The 23,789-nt window shown below is 39.1% G+C and overlaps 1 protein-coding gene across 50 annotated transcripts in view; it reads right to left on the reverse strand.

Annotated features, from left to right (window-relative positions):
* Window positions 1-23,789, reverse strand: part of CLASP2 (cytoplasmic linker associated protein 2) — a 178,265-nt gene that overhangs the window by 97,592 nt on the left and 56,884 nt on the right. For 26 of the 50 annotated variants that reach the window (XM_053221743.1, XM_053221741.1, XM_053221742.1 and 23 more), the window contains 4 exons: window positions 23,543-23,689; window positions 8,049-8,131; window positions 4,834-4,926; window positions 994-1,139 (listed from right to left, as the gene is read on the reverse strand). In XM_053221743.1, coding sequence (XP_053077718.1) covers window positions 994-1,139; window positions 4,834-4,926; window positions 8,049-8,131; window positions 23,543-23,689 — 469 coding nt within the window. The remainder of the gene's footprint in view (window positions 1-993; window positions 1,140-4,833; window positions 4,927-8,048; window positions 8,132-23,542; window positions 23,690-23,789) is intronic. The other 24 variants (XM_053221739.1, XM_053221751.1, XM_053221754.1 and 21 more) reach the window with 1 other exon arrangement.

Consider the following 23,789-nt stretch of genomic DNA (forward strand, 5'->3'; position numbering starts at 1 on the left):
CCTGTACCAGCTCTGTTGCATCATCAGCTAGAAGCAGAACTCTCGCCATGAAATATTTTTCAAGGTTCTATTTTGTAGAGTTTTGCTTTCCTTTTTATTATTGCTTTTAAGAGACGCTCGGTTATTTTGTACATTGACTTGCATCTGGCATCTTGCTGTCGTCCCTTAATTATGATAATTTACCTATATATTCTTGTGGTTTTCTGCATGGATAATTGTATCATCTGTTAATAATGTCAGCTTTGTTCCTTTTCTAGCAATCCTCAGAGTTTTTATTTCCTGGGCTTTTTCCTCCACTGCTGTGACCAGGACAGGATTCTGATTAGAAATATTAATAGTAGACATCTTTGTGTTCCCTATCTTCAAAGGAATGTTTAGACAACAGCAGTACCCATATCAGAAGTAGCGGTAAAAGAAATGTAAGTGTCACACCATACTAGAATTTTGGGAGAATATTAACATACGGAATAAACTTAGATATTGATAAGCTAATGACACACGCTGCAATTCCAGAATAATTGCTAAAATTTCAGAACTGGAAATCCAAATCAGTTAACATCCAAATCAGTAAAGAGAAAACTGAACAGTTCTCAGACCCATTCATTTTCTTCTTACGCACTCAGTGATCAAAAATGAGCCGGTGGGCTTTAGATATATAAGCACATTTTAACGTTTTTGTTAAGAAAGATTAAAAAAGAAGGAAAGGAAAGGAAAGGAAAGGAAAGGAAAGGAAAGGAAAGGAAAGGAAAGGAAAGGAAAGGAAAGGAAAGGAAAGGAAAGGAAAGGAAAGACAGAAAGAAAGAAAGAAAGAAAGGACAGAAAGAAAGAAAAAGAAATCACACAAACTGAATCCTTATTTATAATAAAAATTATTTTTGGATCACATACATGCTGTTTTTGGGTTATCCTGCTACTGCTTTACTTAATGAGCACTGAGTCACTGAGTACTAAATTTACTCATAAAAAATACAAATCCAAAAAGAACATACTTACGCTACAGTAATGCAAGCTTCTCTAACCACTTGGGATCTAAGATCCTTTGCTGAAAGTTTAAGCGCTCCATCCAACAAGCGTAAATGTTGGAAGAAGCAGTCATATTGTGCAGCTCCAGCAACAAGCAATGATCGAATTTTCTTAAGCTAAAGTAAAGAGAATTTTCATTATTGACATAAACAGTGTCAGTGCTAAAAAGAAAAAAGAAGTTACCAAAACTTCATTAAACAAAATTTAAAAAATAACATTTCAGTATATTTGTATGACTACATTCAGACCTTTTACCAGCATTATATGTATTTTATAAACATGCAAACCACAAAAAGCTTTCTGGAAAAGAACATTATATATAGATTTAGTTATATACATAATGGGCATACATGATGCATGGATAGGTAAGTAAATCTTAAAGTTTTAAGGGAGTCTTTTTATTGTGTAAAATACACATTAACATAAAATTATTTCAAACATTTTAAAGCATACAATTCAGTGGCATTAATTAGTATAGTCAAAACGGGAAACCATCACCACTATCTCCAAGGAGATTATTTTTAAAAGAGCCAGATTTGCAACCTGCACTCACCCATAAGCAAAAGTGCAGAATCCAATGGACCGACTACTGTGCCAGCTTCGTATTTTAATACGGTCACAGGTACTTTGTGAAATAAATAGCTCTTTCTCCTTATTTCTAACCTTTAGCATGACTTTTTAATACAGGATTGACAAATGTGTTCCATGTTAGCACCCAACATACCTAATAAAATCACATAATCAAAACATACCCACCAGTGCACATCTGTGCTCACACATAATGAGAAGCTAAAAGTTTACCCATCATCTCCATTATGTATAATTTCACAGTAAACTCTGAGGTTCTCTAAAATTCTAAGAGATCTTTATAAATCAGACGGATTAACAATGAAAACGATACAAAAGATACTATAATAGTACAAAAAAATCTGAAAGAATAGTTACGTAATCTTAAAGCACATAATGAAGGGAAACTATCATTGAAGTCAGAAGACACCTAAGCAAGAGTAACTAAAAACAAAAATCACAACACGGTAGGAAAAAATTACTTGTAACACAGGAGTACAATACACAAAGAACGACAATAAAGTGAGACAAAGACAAATAACCCAATATTAAATTGAGCCAAATAAATACATGAAAATGTGCTCACCCTTACTAGAGATAAGCAAATGCTAATTACAATAAAGACACTTCATTTTTCCTCATCAGACTAGCAAAACTTAAAGACTTCACTGCATCCAGTATGAGAAAGAAAACAGACGCTCTTATTGTAAGGAAGATTACGAGCTACTGACACCTTTGTTCAAAACATTCTGGCAATATCTACTAAAATAAAATTGTATCTATTCTTTACCCAACAACCTCACTTTAAAAAATTTAGCCTACAAAAATAGAAACACCAGTGTTATAAATGTGTATAAGGATGTTTATTGCAATGCTGTCAAAATAGCAAAAAAGAAAAAGCAACTGTTAAGTGCACCAAATGGGAAATGGGTTAGTAAATTACATGGTATCTTTCAACTAAGGAATATATGTACATATTGATCTGCGTTCAATAAATATCTGAGCAACTATTATATGCTTGGCACCTATAGCAAATGTACTGAATGGGCACAATTTATGAAAGTGAATGAAAATAAGTTATTAAGTAGTATATCTAGTATGATCTCTATTTTTATAAAAGGAGTGGGGGGGGGCTGTTTATTTATCATACATATATAGAGAAGAGGGTATACTACAAAATGAAAACATTTGTTTCCCTAATACGAAGTGAACTATTAACTTTTTCCTTATAAAACTTCTGTACTGTTTCACTTACTAAAATGAGCCTATGTCACTTTTCTAATTAAAAAAATTAGGGGCTCCTGGGTGGCTCAGTCGGTTAAGCCTCCGACTTCGGCTCAGGTCATGATCTTGCGGTTTGTGGGTTCGAGCCCCGCGTCGGGCTCTGTGCTGACAGCTCGGAGCCTGGAGCCTGCTTGGGATTCTGTGTCTCCCTCTCTCTCTCTGCCCCTCCCCTGCTCGCGCTCTGTCTCTCTCTCTTTCAAAAATAAACAAACATTACAAAAAACCTTTTTTTTAAATTAAAAGACCATCTATATGTTTCCAAAAGGGTTGTTTCAAAGTAAAAGAAAAACACTCATTTTTTTAAAAAAGTAATCTCACCCAAAGCGGGGCTTGAACCCACAACTCCTTGGACTCCCGACCCCAAGGATTAAGCATTGTATGCTCCAATGACTGAGCCAGCCAGGCACCCCAACAGGAAACTCTTAAGTACCAAGTTTGTGTTTTATATTGACAACATTTAATTTGTCCTGTTTCTCCACAGATCCCCTATGATACAGGTCGTCCTGTCTCATACTAATCTCGGAGCTGAAGACAGAGTAATGAGCCATATTTAACAAAGATGGGACACATTTTCTGTTAAACTACTTTAATACTTTAAAATATGTAAACTTCCTATTAAAGAGAAGCTAACATTCTTTTGTTTGTAGCATCATAAAGGCCAATTTTCAGAAAGCCATATGCGATTTATTAACGAAAGTGGAGGCTGAGAACAGGCTGCTTTCCAAGTGGAAGACTTCAGATGGAACCCTTTCTCTGGCTTTTTGGGGGTACTGAGGTACTTATTTGGAATCTCAGATGTAAATCTGACAAATTTACAAATTTTAACATATACAGTCCTTTGTCAATGTAGATGTTATTTTAAAAATATTTATCAAATATTTTATCAAGGAATTTAGGCTAAATAAAATATTCTTTTTCAAAATTAGATTTATTTATTTACTAAAAAAAAATTTTTTTTTTTTAACATTTATTCACCTTTGAGAGACAGGGAGTGAGCAGGGGAGGGGCAGAGAGAGAGAGAGAGAGAGAGAGAGAGAGAGAGAGAGGGAGAGACAGAGACTCCCAAGCAGGCTCCAAGCTGCCAGTGCAGAGCCTGACGCGGGGCTTGAACCCATGTACGGTGAGATCATGACTTGAGCTGAAATCAAGAGTTGGATACTTAACTGACCGAGCCACCTAGGTGCCCCCTAAATAAAATATTCTTTTTAAAAAGTTTTTTAAAAATATTTATTTTTGAGAGAGAGACAGAATACAGTGGGGGAGGAGCAGAGACAGAGGGAGACACAGAAACCCTTCGAAGCAGACTCCAGGCTCTGAGCCGTCAGCACAGAGCCCGACGTGGGGCTCGAACCCACGAACCGTGAGATCATGACCTGAGCTGAAGTCCAGCTTAGCCGACTGAACCACCAGGCTCCCCTAAATAAAATATTCTTAAGCATATGAGACTTTTTTCTTTTCAAATCATGGGCGAAAAATATTTATTGTACTCAGAGAGATGTATACGAGGAAAGAAAGCAAGCCAGACACACATACTGTCATCGATTTCTGTCAATACTATGTGACTATCGAGCATGCAGGCAAAGCGACCTGCTTTTCTGGAAGCCCTTCTACGAGCTGAGGGCACTGCTGAGGAACAACTACGTTCGTCACAGCCCACAGAGCCACTGCCCTGGGACATCAGCGAAGCTCACATTTTCCTGGTCAGACAAGAGGTGGCACATGGAGAGAGACAAACAAATGTGTGAGCCAGGCTCCACTGCACTGATCAGCACGAACAATGAAAACTAACCCTACCTAAGCGAATTCCGATCACCTCAAAGTATTTTCCAGAAAGAAATGTTATCTATCAAACTCTCTCTTTCATAAGCAAATACTATTTAGTAATATTGCCCAATGTCCATGTCTTTGGAACAGTGAAAAAAAGAGGAAAGGGGTCAGAAAACAAAAAATAAAACTTACTGCATTGGCACGCTGATCCCAGTCATGTTTGTCATCTGACAATATTTCCCTGATTTTATTTAATGTTTCTTCAAGTTCTCGACTAGAATAGATCTTAAAGATACAAAAGTATACCATTAATATTTCTTGTCATTAAGCAAAATCAAAACTGTGCCCCGATATTTACAATAATCTTTCAAGTAATAAGATTAATTCTCATTCCAGTACCATTTTATTTTTAAATAAAATGCTACGTAATTTATTTTGTATGACAGTACTTAGCGGCAGTGTTACTGCTCCCATCTTATTTATTTTAATTGACATCCAGGTTAGTTATATAGTGGAATAATGATTTCAGGAATAGATTCCAGTGATTCATCCCCCATGTATAACACCCAGTGCTCATCCCAACAAGTGTCTTCCTTAGTGCCCCTTACCCATGTAGCCCAGCCCCCACCCCAACCCCTCCAGCAACGCTGTTTTTAAGAGTCTCTTATGTTTTGTCCTTGTTTTTATATTATTTTTGCTTCCCTTCCCTTATGTTCATCTCTTTTGTATCTTAAATTCCACATGAGTGAAGTCACATGATATTTGTCTTTCTCTGATTTCGCTTACCATAACACCCTCTAGTTCCATCCACGTAGTTGCAAATGGCAAGATTTCATTCTTTTTGATTGCCGAGTAACACCCCATTGTATATATATATACCCCATCTTCTTTATCCATTCATCCATCGACGGACATTTGGGTTCTTTCCATACTTTGGCTATTGTGGATAGTGCTGCTATGAACATGGGGGTGCATGTGTCCCTTTGAAACAGCACACCTGTATCCCGTGGATAAATGCCTAGTAGTGCAATTGCTGGGTCATAGGGAGTTCTATTTTTAGTTTTCTGAGGAACCTCCATCCTGTTTTCCAGAGTGGCTGCACCAGCTTGCATCGCCACCAACAGTGCAAAAGAGGTCCTCTTTCTCCGCATCCTTGCCAACATCTGTTGTCTCCTGTGTCGTTAATGTGAGCCATTCTGACAGGTGTGAGGTGGTATCTCCTTGGGGTTTTGGTTTGTATTTCCCTGATGATGAGTGATGCTGAGCATCTTTTCATGTGTCTGTTGGCCACCTTCTAGTACCATTTTTAGTGGAAAATGGAAATACATTATAGGCAATAAAGTAAAATCCTTTGTCTTCCTTATCTGTTACCCTTATGCTATTTCTCTGCTCATGAGTAACTGCAGATATATTCTTAAAATGGTTTGTTTTTAAAAACAAGATGCAAATATCCTAAGAAGTAATAATAAGCCCAATTCCCCAAAACGACTTCGGGTGTGTATCTACAGCGTTCATATCCTTATCATGATTCACCACTGCAGAAGGACATGGTTTAGGTTAGCTCCCCCACACGGTCACCAGGAGAGCTACAGGCTTTGTCTCCTCAGGAGCCAACCATTTGCCAAACACCGTTATCCTCTCATTCACTTAAATATTGACATAACAGGGATGCGCTACGCTGGGCATGAAGGAGACTATGGTGAGCAAACAACAGGTCTTTGCCTTATAGAGCTTAGAATCTAACTACAAAGAGAAAAAAGAAATTTATCAAATTATATAAAATTGCAAATAGAAAAGTACTGCCAAACAGAATTACAGTTCCATGCGTCTATTTATACAGAACGGGAGGCTTGAACTAGTTAAAAGAGTCAAGTGTGAACTGAGACCTAAAGGATGAGGTGAGCATCCTCAGGCCAAGTAGGGAGATTAGCCTTCCCTAGAATGAAAAGAACATGCAAAGGCTCTGCAACAGAAGGACAGTAAAAGAAGGCCAAAGTATAGGAGTAGAAAGTGCAAAGGGGGCCAGGGGAACAGCCAATGACCCAACGAGAAGTCAACAGGTGCACATTATTTTTCCACATCACAAGGGTTCAGCGTGTGCATGCGATCTAAATCGGTTCAGTCAGAAGGACTCTCACAAATTTTACGGCATCAACCAGAAAAGAGGCAGAGGGCAGTGCAGCCATGTTGCTGACCATGAGGGAAGACAAAACGGAGGAATCCAGAAGCGAGAGATGGAAAGAAAAGGGGTCCCGGTGATATTGAGTATCACTATGATACGATGCATTGCTCTGGAGTACAATATCGAACAAGCACCTTCCTCAAGAGAGTCTTTCTTTTTCAGTAGCCATTACTTTCCCCTTTTGCTTGAAACAAAAGCCCCCAAAACCAAGAGTACAGAGGGGAGTAGGGCATGAGACAAGGTGAGGTAGGAGGGAGTCCAGATAACATTCTGTTAGAGAATGACTGTTGGAGGATTCTGAGCAGCGCTTTCTTGCCTCCCAATAGTCCTTCTGCCTAATTTCAGAGTAAAGGCAGGCCCCCCCAGCCGCTCTTAATCTTACTATGATACGATGCATTGCTCTGGAGTACAATGTCAGACTCCCTCTCCCCCAACAAGGGAAATAGGGTCAACTCAAAAGTTTATTTCTGTGAGAGGGTACACAACTTTTCAAACATTCTCTTAGGAGACGATACAAGCAAAAGAACTCTGAATACTACTAAGTGAGAAATCCGACGCAGTAGGATTCCTCGATTTCTGACTTTCGCAAACTGGACTGATGGTGTCCACATACAAAACACTGGAAGTGTAGACCTCTAAGGGGTCGATCATGAGTCCTGTTTCGGACAGGTTGGGTCTGAGATGCCTCTGAGACCTCCAGAAGGACATGTCAGGTAAACATCAGCGGAGAACTTATTCTGGCGCTCAAGAGAGATAAAAACCTGTGCGGGAGCTGAAGCCATGGGTGTGAAGAAGTGACTCAGTAAGAAAGTGGAAAGGAGAGGGCCCACCACCACTGACCCCTAAGAAATCCCCATATTCAACAGCCAGGTAGAGAATGGAATGCCCGTAAAGGAGACAGAGATGAAGTGGACAAAAAGGTAGGAGTGTAAAAACAAAACAAACCGAGTCAAAAGAAAGAAGAACAATGCGTCACAAACAGCTTTAAGAAAAGCGAATGTAGTCGAACGCTGCTCAAGGTAATGACTCAACTTTAGCCTCAGTGAAAAATCACTTGAAACTCTAATCGCACCAAGCAAATAACAGCTTGGTAATAATAAGCCCAGTGTTTTACTTACACAGTAATTTAAGGGGAAAAAGAACTTTGAGAAAGAGACCAAAATAACTCTATGAACAGGTGTATGAGCACCAATCACAGGAAGTGCTTCTTCACTGGCATCCTTACCTGAACAGAAGGGACATCGGTGAAAGCTTTTATAAAATCATCTTCATCCACTGCTCCAGCACCCCCTTCCTTAGAAGCACCTGCTAATTAAAAGGAGATGGATTTAATTCTTTAGTGTATTTATTTTTTGAGAGAGAGAGAGAGAGAGAGCGAGCGTGTGCAAGTACAAGTGAGCAGGGGAGGGGCAGAGAGAGAGGGAGGGAGAGAATCCCAAGCAGGCTCCGTGCTGTCAGCTCAGGGCCTGATGCAGGGCTCAAACTCACGATCCATGAGATCATGGACCTGAGCCAAAATCAAAAGTCGGACACTCAACTGACTCAGCCACCTAGGAGTGCCTAAAGTTTATTTTTATGCATTCTGGCACCAAGGAAAATATGGAAAATATAGCTCTTTTGATATCACAAAGGCATAATTTTGAGAGAAGTTCCATTTTATAAGACAGCATTAAAATAAAATCAACATCTTTCAGAAAAGTCAAGGTACCTAGCAGTAGTTGACTAATTCTTTATAAAGTAAGAGGGCAGGGGCGCCTGGGTGGCTCAGTCGGTTAAGCATCTGACTTCAGCTCAGGTCATGATCTCGAGGCCTGTGAGTTCGGGCCCCGCATCGGGCTCTGGGCTGACAGCTCAGAGCCTGGAGCCTATTTCAGATGCTGTGACTCCCTCTCTCTCTCTGACCCTCCCCTGTTCATGCTCTGTCTCTCTCTGTCTCAAAAATAAACGTTAAAGAACAATTAAAAAAAAATAAATTAAATTAAATTAAAAAAATAAAGTAAGAGGACAGGCTAGCCGTAAAATGCAAATTATAAGAACAGAGCCCTCCCATCCTTATTCAATGCAACAGCAAGTACACAAGAAATACAGGTGAAAAGACAATCATTTAAAAAGGTAAACAGCAATTTTAATGACACCGAATATCAATAAATGACGGCAAATAAATGAGGCAGAGGGTCCATGTATGCAGCAGAGCCTAGGAAAGCAAATGTGAAGGAAACGAGGTTCTTGAAATGAAATGTCAACAGGCAAACAGATCTCCCCTGACTGCACACAGACAATAAAAAAGTGAACTTAATAGGTAGTAGCCGTTTAAGAGCCAGTAACTGAACCACCGTCTTCCAGCTCTGGCTGTCCTCCTTCACATTCCCGGATGCTGGGCCTAGGATCGGGCAAACCACCTTCTGGTTTCCTGTCAAGCTCTGCCAACAGGGGGACCGGGGAGAATGGAAGGAGAACCAGTAGGGGCGCCGGAGAGACTGGAAAGTGGAAGAAGGGAGCTGCTCCTTCTGGTTTCCTGCTTGTCTCAGTGAAACCCTAACAGCTCTGACAGGACGCTCTTGGCTCCCGTCGGCAGTTGTCCTAACCCTCACCAGGCCCAGGGCGCCCGCCCGTCGCAGAGCAGCTCCTCACAGACGTGGGAGCGGCAGCTCTACAGGGCCCCACCTCCACGTTTTAATAATCGTCACCCCGTTTTCCCTGCTTAGGAACGGGAGCTCCTGACTGTAATTACTACCTCCACGATGCTTTAGTGTCCTGTTTTTTCATCTCTAATTCACCAGGTCCATTTAACAATTCTTTATAGTAAATTCTCTCTGTAAAAATACCTGTTGTGGGTTTCGTCTCTGGACTGAACCCTGATCAATGGAGGCAGGACTCAGTTTCTAACTCTATATATTTATTTCTTCATGGTGATAATTTGACACATTCAAATCGATTTCAACCACACCAAATGTATATCCTAAGAGACAATTAACTTAAAAAATCTATCCAATTAAAAAATTAAATAATAATATCTCCCAAATTAAGTCTATCATCTACCGAGAGAAATATTAATACTTCAAAACTGGATTTAAAAATTAACATTGTCCTTGGGGTGTCCTTGGGCACCTTGGGGTGCCGGGGTGGCTCAGTCGGTTGAGCCTGACTTCGGCTCAGGTCATAATCTCGCGGTTCGCGGGTTCCAGCCCCATGTCGTGCTCTGTGCTGACAGCTCAGAGCCTGGAGCCCACTTTCGATTCTGTGTCTCCCTCTCTCTGCCCTCCCCTGCTCACGCTCTGTTTCTCTCTCTCTCTCCCTCTCTCTCTCTCTCTCAAAAATAAACATACATTAAAAAAATTTTATAAAAAATCAACATTGTCCTAATAAAAAAAAAACCACTCAGGATTTCCCAGGGCAGGTAAGAGGCTCCTCATCTTTAACAAAACAAACAAACCCTTTGAAGCTCCATCTTGTGGTGTGTGAGTTTTAAGGGGACTAAGAGGTGGACCACAGGACAGCGTAACAAAGCTGCAAGGCAATATAAAACTGCAAACTGGAAGCAATGACAATTTAATAAATTAAGAGAGGCATGAATGCATACTTGCTATAGAAAATTCAGCTAAAAGAGTAAATAAATTGGTTATTCCCTAGATATTATAAGAAAATCAAGTAACAATAAAACTCTCAACCCTGTGCCCATGATCAGTCCTAGCAACTAACAGATTAACTGAAAAGCAGTTGAAGCAAAGAAACAAAAAATAAGATACCTAATCATACTATCTTAACATCTCATAACGTTTACCAAATCAATCTCTTCATATGGGCTTCAATTTTTTTAAGTTTTTTTTTTTTTTAAGTCATCTCTACACCCAGTGTGGGGTTTGAACCCACGACCCCACAATCAAGAGTCACTCTCTCTCTTCCAACTGAGGCAGCCGGGCGCCCCTGAGTTTCATTGTGTTTAACAATGGGTCCCTGAGAGGAAAGCAGAAGCCTGGATTTTTATTATTTCTTCCCAATCTTTCACAGTTGTCTTGCCCAGCCTAGCCCACTGAAACAAATTTCTTTAGGGACTTGTCCTTATCAAGTAGTTCCTAAATATTCAGCACAGTTTTTATAAAAACAGTTTCTTTCCTCTTTCATTCAATATGGGTTGTTCACTTATATGCCACTTCCCGCAAAATACTGTGTTATAGTAACAAGAGGAAGCACTAGGCAAGTTTGAGAACAGTACTTGACTCCTGGAAAGCATACCTCTCAACTGGCAGAGGAGGCCTGTGCAGACGTCTCAGAGCAGAGCCAGTTGACAACTTTGGTATGCTCAAGTGTGGAAGACAGAATCCTACAGAGGACTGGAAGACGGAGGGGGAGAGCAGTATGAAGCATGCACACAGCGTGCACGCAGTTTACGAAAGGTATCGTATGTAGAATAGAACGTAAACTCCAACACATCAACCCACCAGCTACAACACAGTATTAAAAACCTTCAAGGGAATGCAGAGCATCTGAACAAATCCCAAATGAGCCCAGAAAAACATGCCAGGGACTGAGGACGTACATAGGAAAAGTCTAACTTTAAACAAGTCACGATTCACTCAGATCGTAACGCCTTTATTATGCAGTGAGTTATATCTTAGGAGTAGGGCCAAATAACCTAGTGGGGAGGGTGGGCGGAGTCGAAATTAAATGGCTTTGAAAGTCCCACGGAAGCTGCAGACGCATAAGGCTACAGGTATCACCGAATGTGGCCTGATGACCAGCTGAGATGTGACAATTAGGTCTCTAAACCTGGACACGGGCAGTACAGAATTTCTCAAGCATGCGCACAGTTCTGAACAGCTGACCCCAACCTATCTCACTCTTACCTTTGAAACTCACTTTGTATAAGCAGAGCTACTGCCACTGGGAGCGGACTGGGTCCGTGAATAGTGTCAGGACAGAGGACGTGCGGATCTTGTCCTTGCTTATCTCTTGTATGTATTATAAGTAAACCTTTTTACAATCCTAGTCCGCCTAATGCTTCCCTTCCCCTTGGTTTTGACTGGGTGGCCAACAAAACAGAGAAGGATCTCTGCATAGGGGAAAACTCTGTGGAACAAACTGTTTCACCTCACAATCACTATTCCATTTTCTGATGCAGCTTTAAAGTTCACCTAAACAAATGCTATCAGACATTTTTTAGCACCAGCAAGGAGAATGAATACCATAGGCAGAGAGTCAGAACGGGTGATGGGTTCTAATGTCAAATATTACTGCAAGGGAAGGACAGCGAGTCTCTACAGCAAGAGGAGGTAAAGTGAGTCTGCAGGCAGGAGCATGAGCAGGGGCTGGAGGGCAATGCTGGCCTCCAACCTGACTGAGCTCTTTCAGATGTAACTGGGTCAACAATCACACCGGAACATACTGATAGGCCAAAACAACAGAACGGCTCTGCTCAGATGTCTACCCATGCTAAAACAGAGGTCACTACATTTTTTCTGTAATGGGCCAGACAGTAAGTATCTTAGACTTTGTGAACCATATGGTTTCTGTTGCAATTACTCAACTCTGCCACTGTAGGAGAGCAGCCACAGACAATATGTAAAATGAATGCGTGGGGCCGTCTTCCAATAAAGCTCTATTTATGGACACTACAATTTAAATTTCATATAGTTTTCACTTGTCACACAATCTTATTCTTCTTTTGAATATTTTTAATCATTTAAAATGTAAAAAAAAAAAAAAAAAAAGGCATTCCTAGCTCAGGCGTAAAAACCAGTCGGCTGGACATGCGTGGCCTGTGGGCTACAGTTTGCTGATCCCTGCTCTAGAACTCACCGTAAACTAGGTGATGCCCCTGCTTGGATGGGGGCAGAGAGGGGGGATCAGAGGGTTCTGACATTCAGGGGGTAGCACGTTTCTAGTAAGCCAGAATGACTAGGGTAGGCACTCTCAGAAATTCCCAAATAGTACTTAAAGGTTGAAGTACAAAGAGAAAACTCATTCTACTTAGTCCTCAACTACCAATAAGATGAAGTGCTGAGTGCTGGATACAAAGGTGAGTGAGCCAAAGGGTAAAGCAGTGTGTTTCAGAGACAGGAGCAAGGGGAACAAGTCTCAGAAGTGGGAAAGGGCAGGTTCTTCCCATGTTACAACCAAGAGACTAGCCCTTAGAGAAAGATGAATAATAAAGAAACAGCATGGGGGGTAAATAGGGCTTAAACCCCAATAAAATTCATAGAAGACCAGAATTTTAATTTTTTAAATTTATTTTAAAGGTTGATTTATTTGAGAGAGAAAGAGAGACACAGCACAGGCTGGGCCCGGGCAGAGAGTGAGGGGGACAGAGGATCTGAAACGGGCTCCAGGCTCTGCACTGACAGCAGCAAGCCCGACGTGGGGCTTGAACCCACAAACCGTGAGATCTTGACCTGAGCCGAAGTCAGACGCTTACCTGACTGAGCCACCCAGGTTGCCCCTAAAACCCATAGTTTTCACAGTGAGTGATCCAAGGAGAGTATTACCAGTGCTTCTGAAGAGTGCTACCAAGAGTCAGAGACAGTTTGACCTAAGAGCCTTCTTTCAAGCAGGGTTGAAAACGATACTCAGTCGAAAACACAAGATTTTTACGCAAAAGAAGGAAATGTTTCAGGAGGCGCAGCCCAGAGTTCCGCACAGACCAAGAACAGAGGAAAACACTGGTTTAGAGAACCACACCCAGAGAGAGAATAAAACCCTCAAAGAAACACAATCCCAGAAGGAAGGGACCTGACGACAGGTTCCTGTTGGATTTGAAAACTGCCATTAAGTCAGTGACTACTATGAACTTCCTGTCCCTTCCCTTCTCAAATGGTGTCCATTATGGATATTCTGTTCTGATACCCGATTTTGATGCTAACTGTCTGGGGTGCGAGTAAGACGTCTTTTTAGTTCACAGGCCTCTGGATGGAGAGGAGCCACACCAAAGAACCCTCCCATGTGACCTGATGGAGACCACAAGATCATGTACTTTGAACCTGACACTACCAATCAGTTGAAACTTTTGAGAAAAGTCCATGAGTGTATCTTGTACCTGAAAGGCATGTGAATTATTGTGGTCAGAGGGCAAGCTGCAATCGATTGTTTGCAAGAACAGCTGAGCAATTCCTTGCATTCCCGAATGCTCCTTTCACAATGTGACTTTGCATCCCCAGCCAACAGGTGAGGAGTGACCTTGAATTCTCGACTTGAGACCAGACCTAGGAGAGGCTGGGGGGCGGGCGGGGGGGTTCCTGATTGGTGATGCCCCAGTTTTGAACAGGAATAAATCTCTGAGGAAAGCTTCTACAATTGCCAGTTTAGGCTCAAAGAACTCTCATCAATGAAATTAACTTCAAGCAATGAAATCACAAGGCAAACCATTATGAACTAAGAGTCACAGGTAACAGATAATAAATTTTAGAATTACAGACATTAGAACTGTCTAGTACAGACTACAGAACATATGTGAATACACGATTTAAAGAAATAATGTGGACAGAATCACGAACATACCAATCAACAAAGGCATTAGGAATGACAAACGAATTCGGGGGAGGAAGCACTTGCCCTACCACCTATCAAGATTTACAAAGCTAATTATGACAGGTTTTAGTGCAGGAACAGGCCAACTAATCAAATAAACAAATTAGAGACTTCAAAAAGAGACCCCAAAATACATGAAACTTTGATACATGACAAAGAAGTGATTAGGATTAATGGCGCAAGTAGAAACTATTCACATAGTAACCCTCTGGCGCACCTGGCTGGCTCAGTCCGTTAAGCACCACTCTTGATTTTGGCTAAGGTCATGATCACATCACATGGTCTGTGGCTTGAAGCCCGCATGGGGCTCTGCACTGGCAGTGTGGAGCCTGTTGGATTCAGTCTCTTTCTCTCTCTCTTTCTGCCCCTCCCCAGCTCGTACTTTCACTCACTCTCTCCCAACATCAATGATAAACTCAAAAAAACAAAACAATAAAATAGTGTCCTAAAATTCAACAAAATGCTGAGATAATGGATTATCAAGAAAAAAGTATTTTCTTACTAAATATTAAAACTTATAGTAGACATTTTGAATCCCGTGGGAAACGGTAGTTCCCCAAATTCAAATCAGACGTTCAACTACATACTCCAAACCAAAGACCAAAGAGAAGAGCGACTAAAGCCACCCAAAGCACATACTTATAACACAGCTAAGAGAAGACTAATGACACTTCGCACTTTGATTCACAAGTAAATGGGGAAAAACAAACATCCAAGGCCAGCCCTGGACTGGACTTGAGAGTCCTCACTGGAGAGAAAAATCAGAGGATGCTGTATGGAGGATGAGGGTCCTGGTGGAGGTAGAACAGACCTCAGCTAAGATTCCCCCCAGGACTCCCAGGTAAGTAGCACTCAAAAGGGAGAGGTATCCCTTCGAAGCTTGTGGATAAAGGAAAGGAAGAAAGGGAAGATACAGGCTCTACTGAAATGAGATGCTATCACAGAATTAGAAATAGAAAGCCCCCCAGGTATCATTTAGCAAAGACACCGCACCTCATTATAACGAGGGCATTCTTGAATGAAGAAACTGAAAATTCTTCCTGGGCCCATAGAATTTATATATTTGATATAAAAAAATATTCTTAGGATACCTGAGGAAATTTGAATACAGAATGGAAGTGCTTAAAAGGAGGGGAGTAGATAATTTAACAATTTACAAAAACTAAAATGGCTAGAAGGAACAAGTTAAATAACATCAAAAAGAAATCAGACAAATCTAGAACAAACCCAGACAATCTAAGACAACTGGCCTAGACTCTTCAAGTTATACCAATGTTACGGGTATAAAAATTGGTAAGGTGACTGTTCTATACATGTTATAGAATCTTCTTGCTTATGATAACGATATTATGCATATAACAACTGTAGCATACCTGTAAGTCTTAGGAAGAGCATATTTAATATTTATGGCTGGAATGTCATAACGTCTACAACTTGGACACTACAATGTTTCCAACTGTTGAGATTAAAAAAAAAAAGAGTATGTGTGGGAATAGGTTTATATAGAGTCAAATATGGCAAACACTAGTTATTCAATCTAGGTGATGGGCGTTTGCTGCATGTCAACTTTGCTATATATATGCTCAAAATTTTTCTTAATAAAAAGTTTGAGGAACCACTCACTATAAAAGCTAAAGTACAGAGATATAGATCAGGAAAAAAGAAACTATAGAAACTAACTGAAATATATGCAATAGCACTCATTCAATGAAGTAAAGAATGTTTTCTTTAAATGCACAGACATTAATTGGCCATGCATAAGAACATAAATTAAAATAGATACATTGTCATTGTACACAAAAATAAATTCAAGATATACTAATAAAATTAAGTGTAAAATAATAATTTTTTTTGTAAGTTTATCTATTTATGAGAGAGAGCACACGCAAGCCAGGGAGGGGCAGAGATGGAGACATGGAATGTAACACAGGCTCCAGGCTCTGAGCTGTCTGAGCCCAATGGGGCTCAAACCCACAAACCATGAGATCATGACCTGAGCCAAACTCAGAGGCTCAACCGACTGAGCCACCCAGGCGCCCCTAATTAATGTGTTAGAATAAATTGGAATAAAACATTTGCATAGCCTTGGGACTGGATAATAGTCCTTTTTATTCAGGTTAGGAAATTTGGAAGTCAAAAAGAAAATAACACATATATTACCTACCACAACAAAAAGTTTTTAAGTTTTTTTTTAAAACTATTTTTACAATTTTTTTTTTACATTTATTTATTTTTGAGAGACTGAGAGAGACAGAACACAAGTGGGGGAGGGGCAGAGGGCAAATGAGACACAGAATCCAAAGCAGGCTCCAGGCTCTAAGCTGTCACCACAGAGCCCGACGCAGGGCTCGAACTCACAAACCACGAGATCACGACCTGAGCCAAAGTCAGCCGTTTAACCAACTAAGCCACCCAGGCGCCCCCCAAATTTTTTAAGTTTTGATGTAAAAATGCCATGGACAGAGGAGATACGGATGAAATATTTATGATTTTTAACAAAAGACTAAGAGGCCTAATATTTTAAAAATTGTAACAAACGGATGAGAAGAAAAAAAGCCCAATAAAAAATGGGCAAATAACAACAACATGTAATTCACAGAAGAGGATATGCTAATTTCATGAATAGATGTAAATATTCTCAACCTCAATAGAATAAAAACTCCAGGAAGGCAGCAGGGTCTTTGTTTTTGTTCACCGACTGTTTTCCAGAGATCACAAAAGTAGCAGCATGCTAAAAAGCTTTCAGTAAACATCTGCCAGCTGCTGGCCAGATGGACAGGTGAATGGAAAAATGCAAATTAAAAAGAAAAAAAAAATAAACACCATTTTTTACCTATCAGAATGACAATAATTAATAAGGCTGTTACATTCAAAGCTGGAAAAGGTAAAATAATGTCTTTATTAAAATGAAAAATACAACCTTTAATTGAACCTTCAGAGGAATCGATTCCACAGATCAGCAACAGAATGTGCAAATACAGGAAGTACACAGAGATCTGCATTCTTGGTGACGCCATAAAGCTACGGACAACCCGAATGACCCTGGCAGAGAAACAGTTTATTACATCATGGTACGCCAGTCATGTGGAATACTAGATGGCTATTAGAAGGATGTGATCGCTGCCATTCTTGACGCTGAAGGATGGACGTCTGGTGAAAAAAGTCAAGCTGCAAAGTGTTTACTCACTAGTGTGTTTGATGTGGGCGAACATAACATGTAATCCGGGCACCTACATAAACGAACGTGGAGTAAGAAGTAGAAGGACACATAGCAAACAACAGTGGTTACGGCAAAGCAACAGGATTCGAGAGGTAGGATACTATTAAACTAAACCTGTTGAATTACTTGAATCATACTCATCTTACAACTAAAGCTGAGACAGATGGCACCAGTGCTTCTTATGATGAATAAAAACCCATCAGTGATATGGTTTTTGTTGTAATTTAACATGGAATGATGGCTACAGGCCAATCACTAAATTCCCAATGTCAACAACAGGATCTTGCTATATGGGATAAAAATAAGAAATATGCATCACGGGGCGCCTGGCTGACTCAGTCAGTTAAGCATCCGACTTCCGCCCGGTCATGATCTCACGGCTTGTGAGTTCGAGCCCTGCGTCGGGCTCTGTGCTGACAGCTCAGAGCCTGGAGCCCGCTTCGGATTCTGTGTCTCCCCTTCTCTCTGCCCCTCCTCTGCTCATGCTCTGTCTCTGTCTCAAAAATAAATAAAAAAAATTAAAAAACGTTAAAAAAAAAAAAAAAAAAGAAATATGCATCACACACAGTGCTGGATAGGAGATGAGCAGAGATGATCCAAGAAAAAGCCTCTGGCCAAGCAGAGGCTAGTAACTGTCTTATCTTGGATACATCATTTTACTCTCAGGAGACTCAGTCTCTTCACCTGAATTGGGCCAGATAATCTTTAAGATTAAGGGCTAAAACACTCTGCTTCAGTACCTTCCCTTGGCATTAAGCGAAGAGAAGAAAACAAACACAACAAAACAAAACACACAAACAGAAAAGTTATTTGATTTCATATAAAGTTCAATAGCAAGATATCGAGGTTTACCCGTTAAAAATTTGAATTCCAAGATTAAACATCCAATTCTGTGAGATTTGTTTTATTAAATATATACCAATTCTCATGATCTTTATTTGTTTAAAAGAAAAAAAAACTTAACTGTTTGCATGAGGGGAAAAAATGGGAATGATCAGCATGGAAAATCAATATTTGGATCTTCTTAATAAAACTTCAGGTCAGACATAAATGAAGTTAAGCAAATATAAAATACCAAAATGATAAGTACTTCTGAATCTGAAATGGTGGTAATTATCTAATTATATGAATTAAAAGTTAAAACCATTTCAAAGGAATCTTTGATATTAGATGAAAAGAGTAGAGAGAAAATACTGTCCACTTGAATGAACGAGCGAGTGAGAAAGAACATCAGAACTTTGAGAACTAACTAAAGATTTAGCCAGTGATGTGTCTCAATGATTACATACAAGCCTCAAAAACAAATGACTAACCTCAAAATCTGGTACTAATTATTAACAATAACAATTATATTATCATCTAAGTCAACCTCTATATTAAAAAGAGTAACAGCCAAAATAAATTGGTACGGGGTGATTTCAACAAGAAAACACTCAAAAGCATTTCTATTGACAAAGAAGAAATTTCAGGTTTGCTTATTTCCAAATATTCTATTTTTCTGAGAATCATATTAGTTGAGCTTTAAAATGACCGAGTTATGGATGCTGAAAGGTAGTGACCATCCCTGTAGATTATAATCTTAGAGCTAAAGGATCTAGAAGAATTCTTATTTACCCAGTGACATTAGTGTGGGTGGCTGTACAGCAAAGTGCTTTCTGTGCTTTGCCCACTTATTAGATGCATGACACTATGCAACTTAACTTCTCCAAACCTAAGTTTACTCATCAGTAAAATTGGGATAATAAAGCACGGAATTCTATGGGGTTTGAGGTTTAAACAAGAGAATATATGTGAGAACACGAAAACATTTTTTTTTTAATTATTACCTAAAGTACTCTAGAGACACAAATATTTTAAAAAACCAGGTTCCATCAGTATATTCTAAACCATGAACACAAAAGAAAACGTATTTACCTTAACCCCTATTTAAAAAATTTTTTTTCAATGTTTATTATTATTTATTTAATTTTTGTGTTTGTTTATTTTTGAGAGAAAGAGAGGCAGAGCATTCGTGGGGGAGGGGCAGAGAGAGAAGGAGACCCAGAATCCGAAGCCGGCTCCAGGCTCTGAGCTGTCAGCACAGAGCCCAATGTGGGACTCGAACTCAAGAGCCGTGAGATCACGACCTCAGCCGAAGTCGGACCCTTAACCGACTGAGCCACCCAGGTGCCCCCAATGTTTATTTTATTTTTGAGAGAAAGAGACAGAACATGAGCAGGGGAGGGGCAGAGAGAGAGAGAGAGAGAGAGAGAGAGAGAGAGAGAGAGACACAGAATTCGAAGCAGGCTCCACGCTCTGAGCTGTCAGCACAGAGCCCAATGTGGGACTCGAACTCAAGAACTGTGAGATCACGACCTAAGCCGAAGTTGGACCCTTAATGGGCTGAGCCATCCAAGCACCCCTACCTTAATCCCTATTATGAAGTTATAAATGTTATTCAGAAAAGGACTATTTAAAGGAAATCATTAAAAAAAAATAATACATAAAGGAATTCATTTTATCCTTTTATCTAATTAGCTAATAAGCACAAAGGTAACGCTGACACTCACATAATATGGGTTTCTATAGCAATAATATACTGGTATGGAGCAACCCATGACCCTTTGTTTGATTCTCCTTGACTTAAAGGCCACATGATTACAATATGAGTAAAACAGGTTGGCACCCTGAGCCAAAGGACAGAGAAAAACTAACACACACTAAAGATTAAACACAGGTCCTATTGGCTTTAATTAACTGGAGAGGATACTTTGCTAAAAATAGTACACATCTCTTTAATCTTGACATATATCTCTGAGAAGTAACTTAAACTCCAAAACTTCAAAAGTAGATTCAGTAAGGATTCCAAAGAAATTCACTTTATTTTTATCTTGGCAATCTTCCTTGAAAGAATATTTGTTAAACGCAGTGGACTGTGATGGGTTTATTCAACTAATACATATACCCCTCCACCACCATATTCCTTTAATAGGAACTAAACATACCTATCAGTATATTATATGCCTAGAAGTAGCAAACGAAATGCTTAGACTGAATCCTCATTATTCCATATAAACTTATGAGAAAGAAAGTGTATAGTCTAGAAAGCAGAATAATTACAGAGAGAGACAGGGACAACCCAACCTTCAAGTATTTCAAAGTATCATGTTAACAAATAATTAATCTTCCCTGCTTAAGTTACAAGGAGGCAGAATTTAATGCAATGTAAAATAGAACTCATTTATTCAGAACTGAATTTGGCTAATAACCTTTCTGGAGGACACTGTGCCACACTGAAAGGAGAAATCCCTCTATCTTTTGATTCAGTAAACTCGAGAAATTTATTCCAAGGAAATGATTGCAAGAGATGTGCTAAAAGATACCCAGAAAAGCATAATGGAATTATTTAGCACGGCAGGAAATACTGAAAGCAACCTAGATATTATTTAGCTATGAATAGTTTTCAATTAATAAATTAGGATAATGAGAAAATGCTCCACGTAAAATACTAGTAAGAAAAAAAAGGTATACAAAAGGACATCACGAATGGTGCCAATTCTGTCCTCCTCCTAAGAAAATGTGTGTGCGTGTAAGTTTATATATATATATGTAAATTATTGGAAAGTAATTAGAAGAAAGTTCATCATAATATATCAATTGATTATGCTCACATATAGTGGTATTGTAGGTGGTTTTATTCCAAATTGTAATCAATGTGCATACATTATTTTAATCAGATGTTGAGTAGTCACCCATCAGGAATACTGTGAAAGGGACTGCTACCCTTGAACACTAAACTGAACTATATGACCAATGTCCTTTCTAATGCAAAGGTTCTTAAACTCTTACGAAAACTTTCTATAACTAATCTAAAAATCAATAAGCCTCTGCCAAGAACAGAAAATCTAAAGTTAAATTTTCAAAGGACTGAGAGCCAAGAAGGGCATTAGTTTCGGAAGCAGTATCAGTATCTCCTGGCTAGAGCTCTTTTCTTAGGTAGAGAAGCAGGCAGTGAACCTAAATGAGCTGGGGCAAACAAAAGCAACAGACACAAATTTGCAGGATGAATCTGCAATTGCCAAAAGGAGGAGGATGAGAAAGAGGACAAGGAGGGGAAGGAAGAAGGAATGAAGATCTCGTCCTCATTTTTATCAAAAGAGCCACTGCTTAGATGGATGAGATAATCCGTATGAGTGATTAATGCCCATGATCACAAAAGCTATCTAGCATTTTCATATCTGGTAGGACTACAAACCAGAGAAGGTGATGTGGCAGAAAGGAAATCTGTTTCCTTAAAAACAACAACAACAAGACACTCTGATCTTATCAGTTTAATTAACATCAAAATTAAGTAAGCTTTTGTAGGTAAACTACAATCTCAATTTTCCTCTAAGGAAAATAACACATGAAAAGCAGAGTTAATCATAAACCAATGAATGGCTTAGATTCACAAAAATGTTAAATATTATCACCATGCATTTCACGTATTAATCCATTTTAAGTTAAATAAGACCTGAAATCACTATTGTATCATATATCAGAAATCTATAATTCAAAAATCAAGACAAAAAAAATCCCCTTTGCAAGTAATTCAAGGTAGCCATATGTTACAAAAGGAAGAAATCACAGAATTGTCGTATACTTTTTACCAGAGATAAGAATGCATAATAGACAATGTCATGTAATAGGATGTGATAACTAACATTTGGATGATAATATATTCCTATAACAAAGAGAAAATAATTAAAACACTAAAGTGTAAATTACCCAAAATACCAAGAGAAATCATTAAGACATTTCTATTTCAAAATATTTACCTATTTATTTATATGCATAAGAGTATATGTAAAGAGGTTATATGTTTATATATAGATACATAAGTGTGTGTATATATCATCTTTCTTGCTAGTTATATGGCACACTAAAGACAGTTAAAATGAAATATTTATGGTATTTTTTCTGCATTGAGAATATCACATGACTTGAAATTAATGTTTAGTTGTACAGAAAGGTCAAGAGAACACAACTTCTAGGACCTGGTCAAAATATACAGCTTATTTTTCCTTTCTCTATACTTTTAATAAAAAAGCTATAGGTAAAAAGGGGAAAAACAAAATTCTGAAGATCAGGATTTTCCTACCAGTTATCAAAAACAAGGCACAATCTGTTCTCTCAAATTATCACACACACACACACACACACACACACACACACACACACACGAAAGAAAAAGAGAAAGTAGCTAATGTCCTTTTAGCATTAAATATTTACTTATTCTAATAGGATTCATTCTACTAAAAAGACCTGGCAGAAAGTAGCACCTGAAAAGTACTCGTGGCTTTCTTATTAGAATATGAAAAAATACCCATAAAAAAATTTAAAAGATAAACAGTATGACAGAAGCAGTTCTAATACGATCAAAGAATGTACTATGTGTTTGTAACTTCATAAAAGCTGTTTTTTCCTATTTATTATTATCAAATCCAGAAACCATTGTTGAGGCAATTTCACTTGACCACCACCCATTTCCTATTGTGACAAATGATTCAATATCCAGTATCTTCAACCATTCTTTCAACCCTGAAGTATTCAAGACTCACTACTAGATGAACGTATAGAAACGTTACAAAAATCAGTATTTCTTTAACAACGATAGCACCTGAAAATTAATAGCCAAAATCTGAAAAAACCTGCTCTCTCCTTAAAAACAAAACCAAAAAACCCCAAATCGAAAAATTCCCTTAAATGTCTCCCTTGAAAAATGGCATCTGAAAAATGAATACACTCAAGATACACTAATTCACAGGAAACAGCAATAGATCCCATTTTAAAACCATTTTGGAAAAGGCAGCACATTCTTCTGTGTGTTGCAAGAGACGCCCCAGACCTGCAACCATGCTGCAGTCATGAATAAACATATTCCTCTGAAGTTCTAAGTATGTGTGTCCACATCAAGGGCATGAGGCATGCACATCAGATTGGAAATGGATTTACATTACCTCCAACCTTAGGGCCACCTGCTGAACCAGGCTTCCTCGCACTGTTGACAGGATTTCCGGATGTTTTAGGTGCAGGAACCTTGAAGGCTGAAGCAGCTGATGATGGCCTATTTCCATCCACCGATTCCTCATCATCAAAGCTTTTATCTGCACAAAGCATTAGAAAAATGTATTTTAAGAGAACTACGCCTTGCTCCATTTCCCACAAGACTCAAAAATCAAATAAAGCTGTAAATAAAATCATTAC

The sequence above is a fragment of the Acinonyx jubatus genome, chromosome C2 (genome assembly GCF_027475565.1).
Source record: "Acinonyx jubatus isolate Ajub_Pintada_27869175 chromosome C2, VMU_Ajub_asm_v1.0, whole genome shotgun sequence".
Taxonomy (NCBI): domain Eukaryota; kingdom Metazoa; phylum Chordata; class Mammalia; order Carnivora; family Felidae; genus Acinonyx; species Acinonyx jubatus.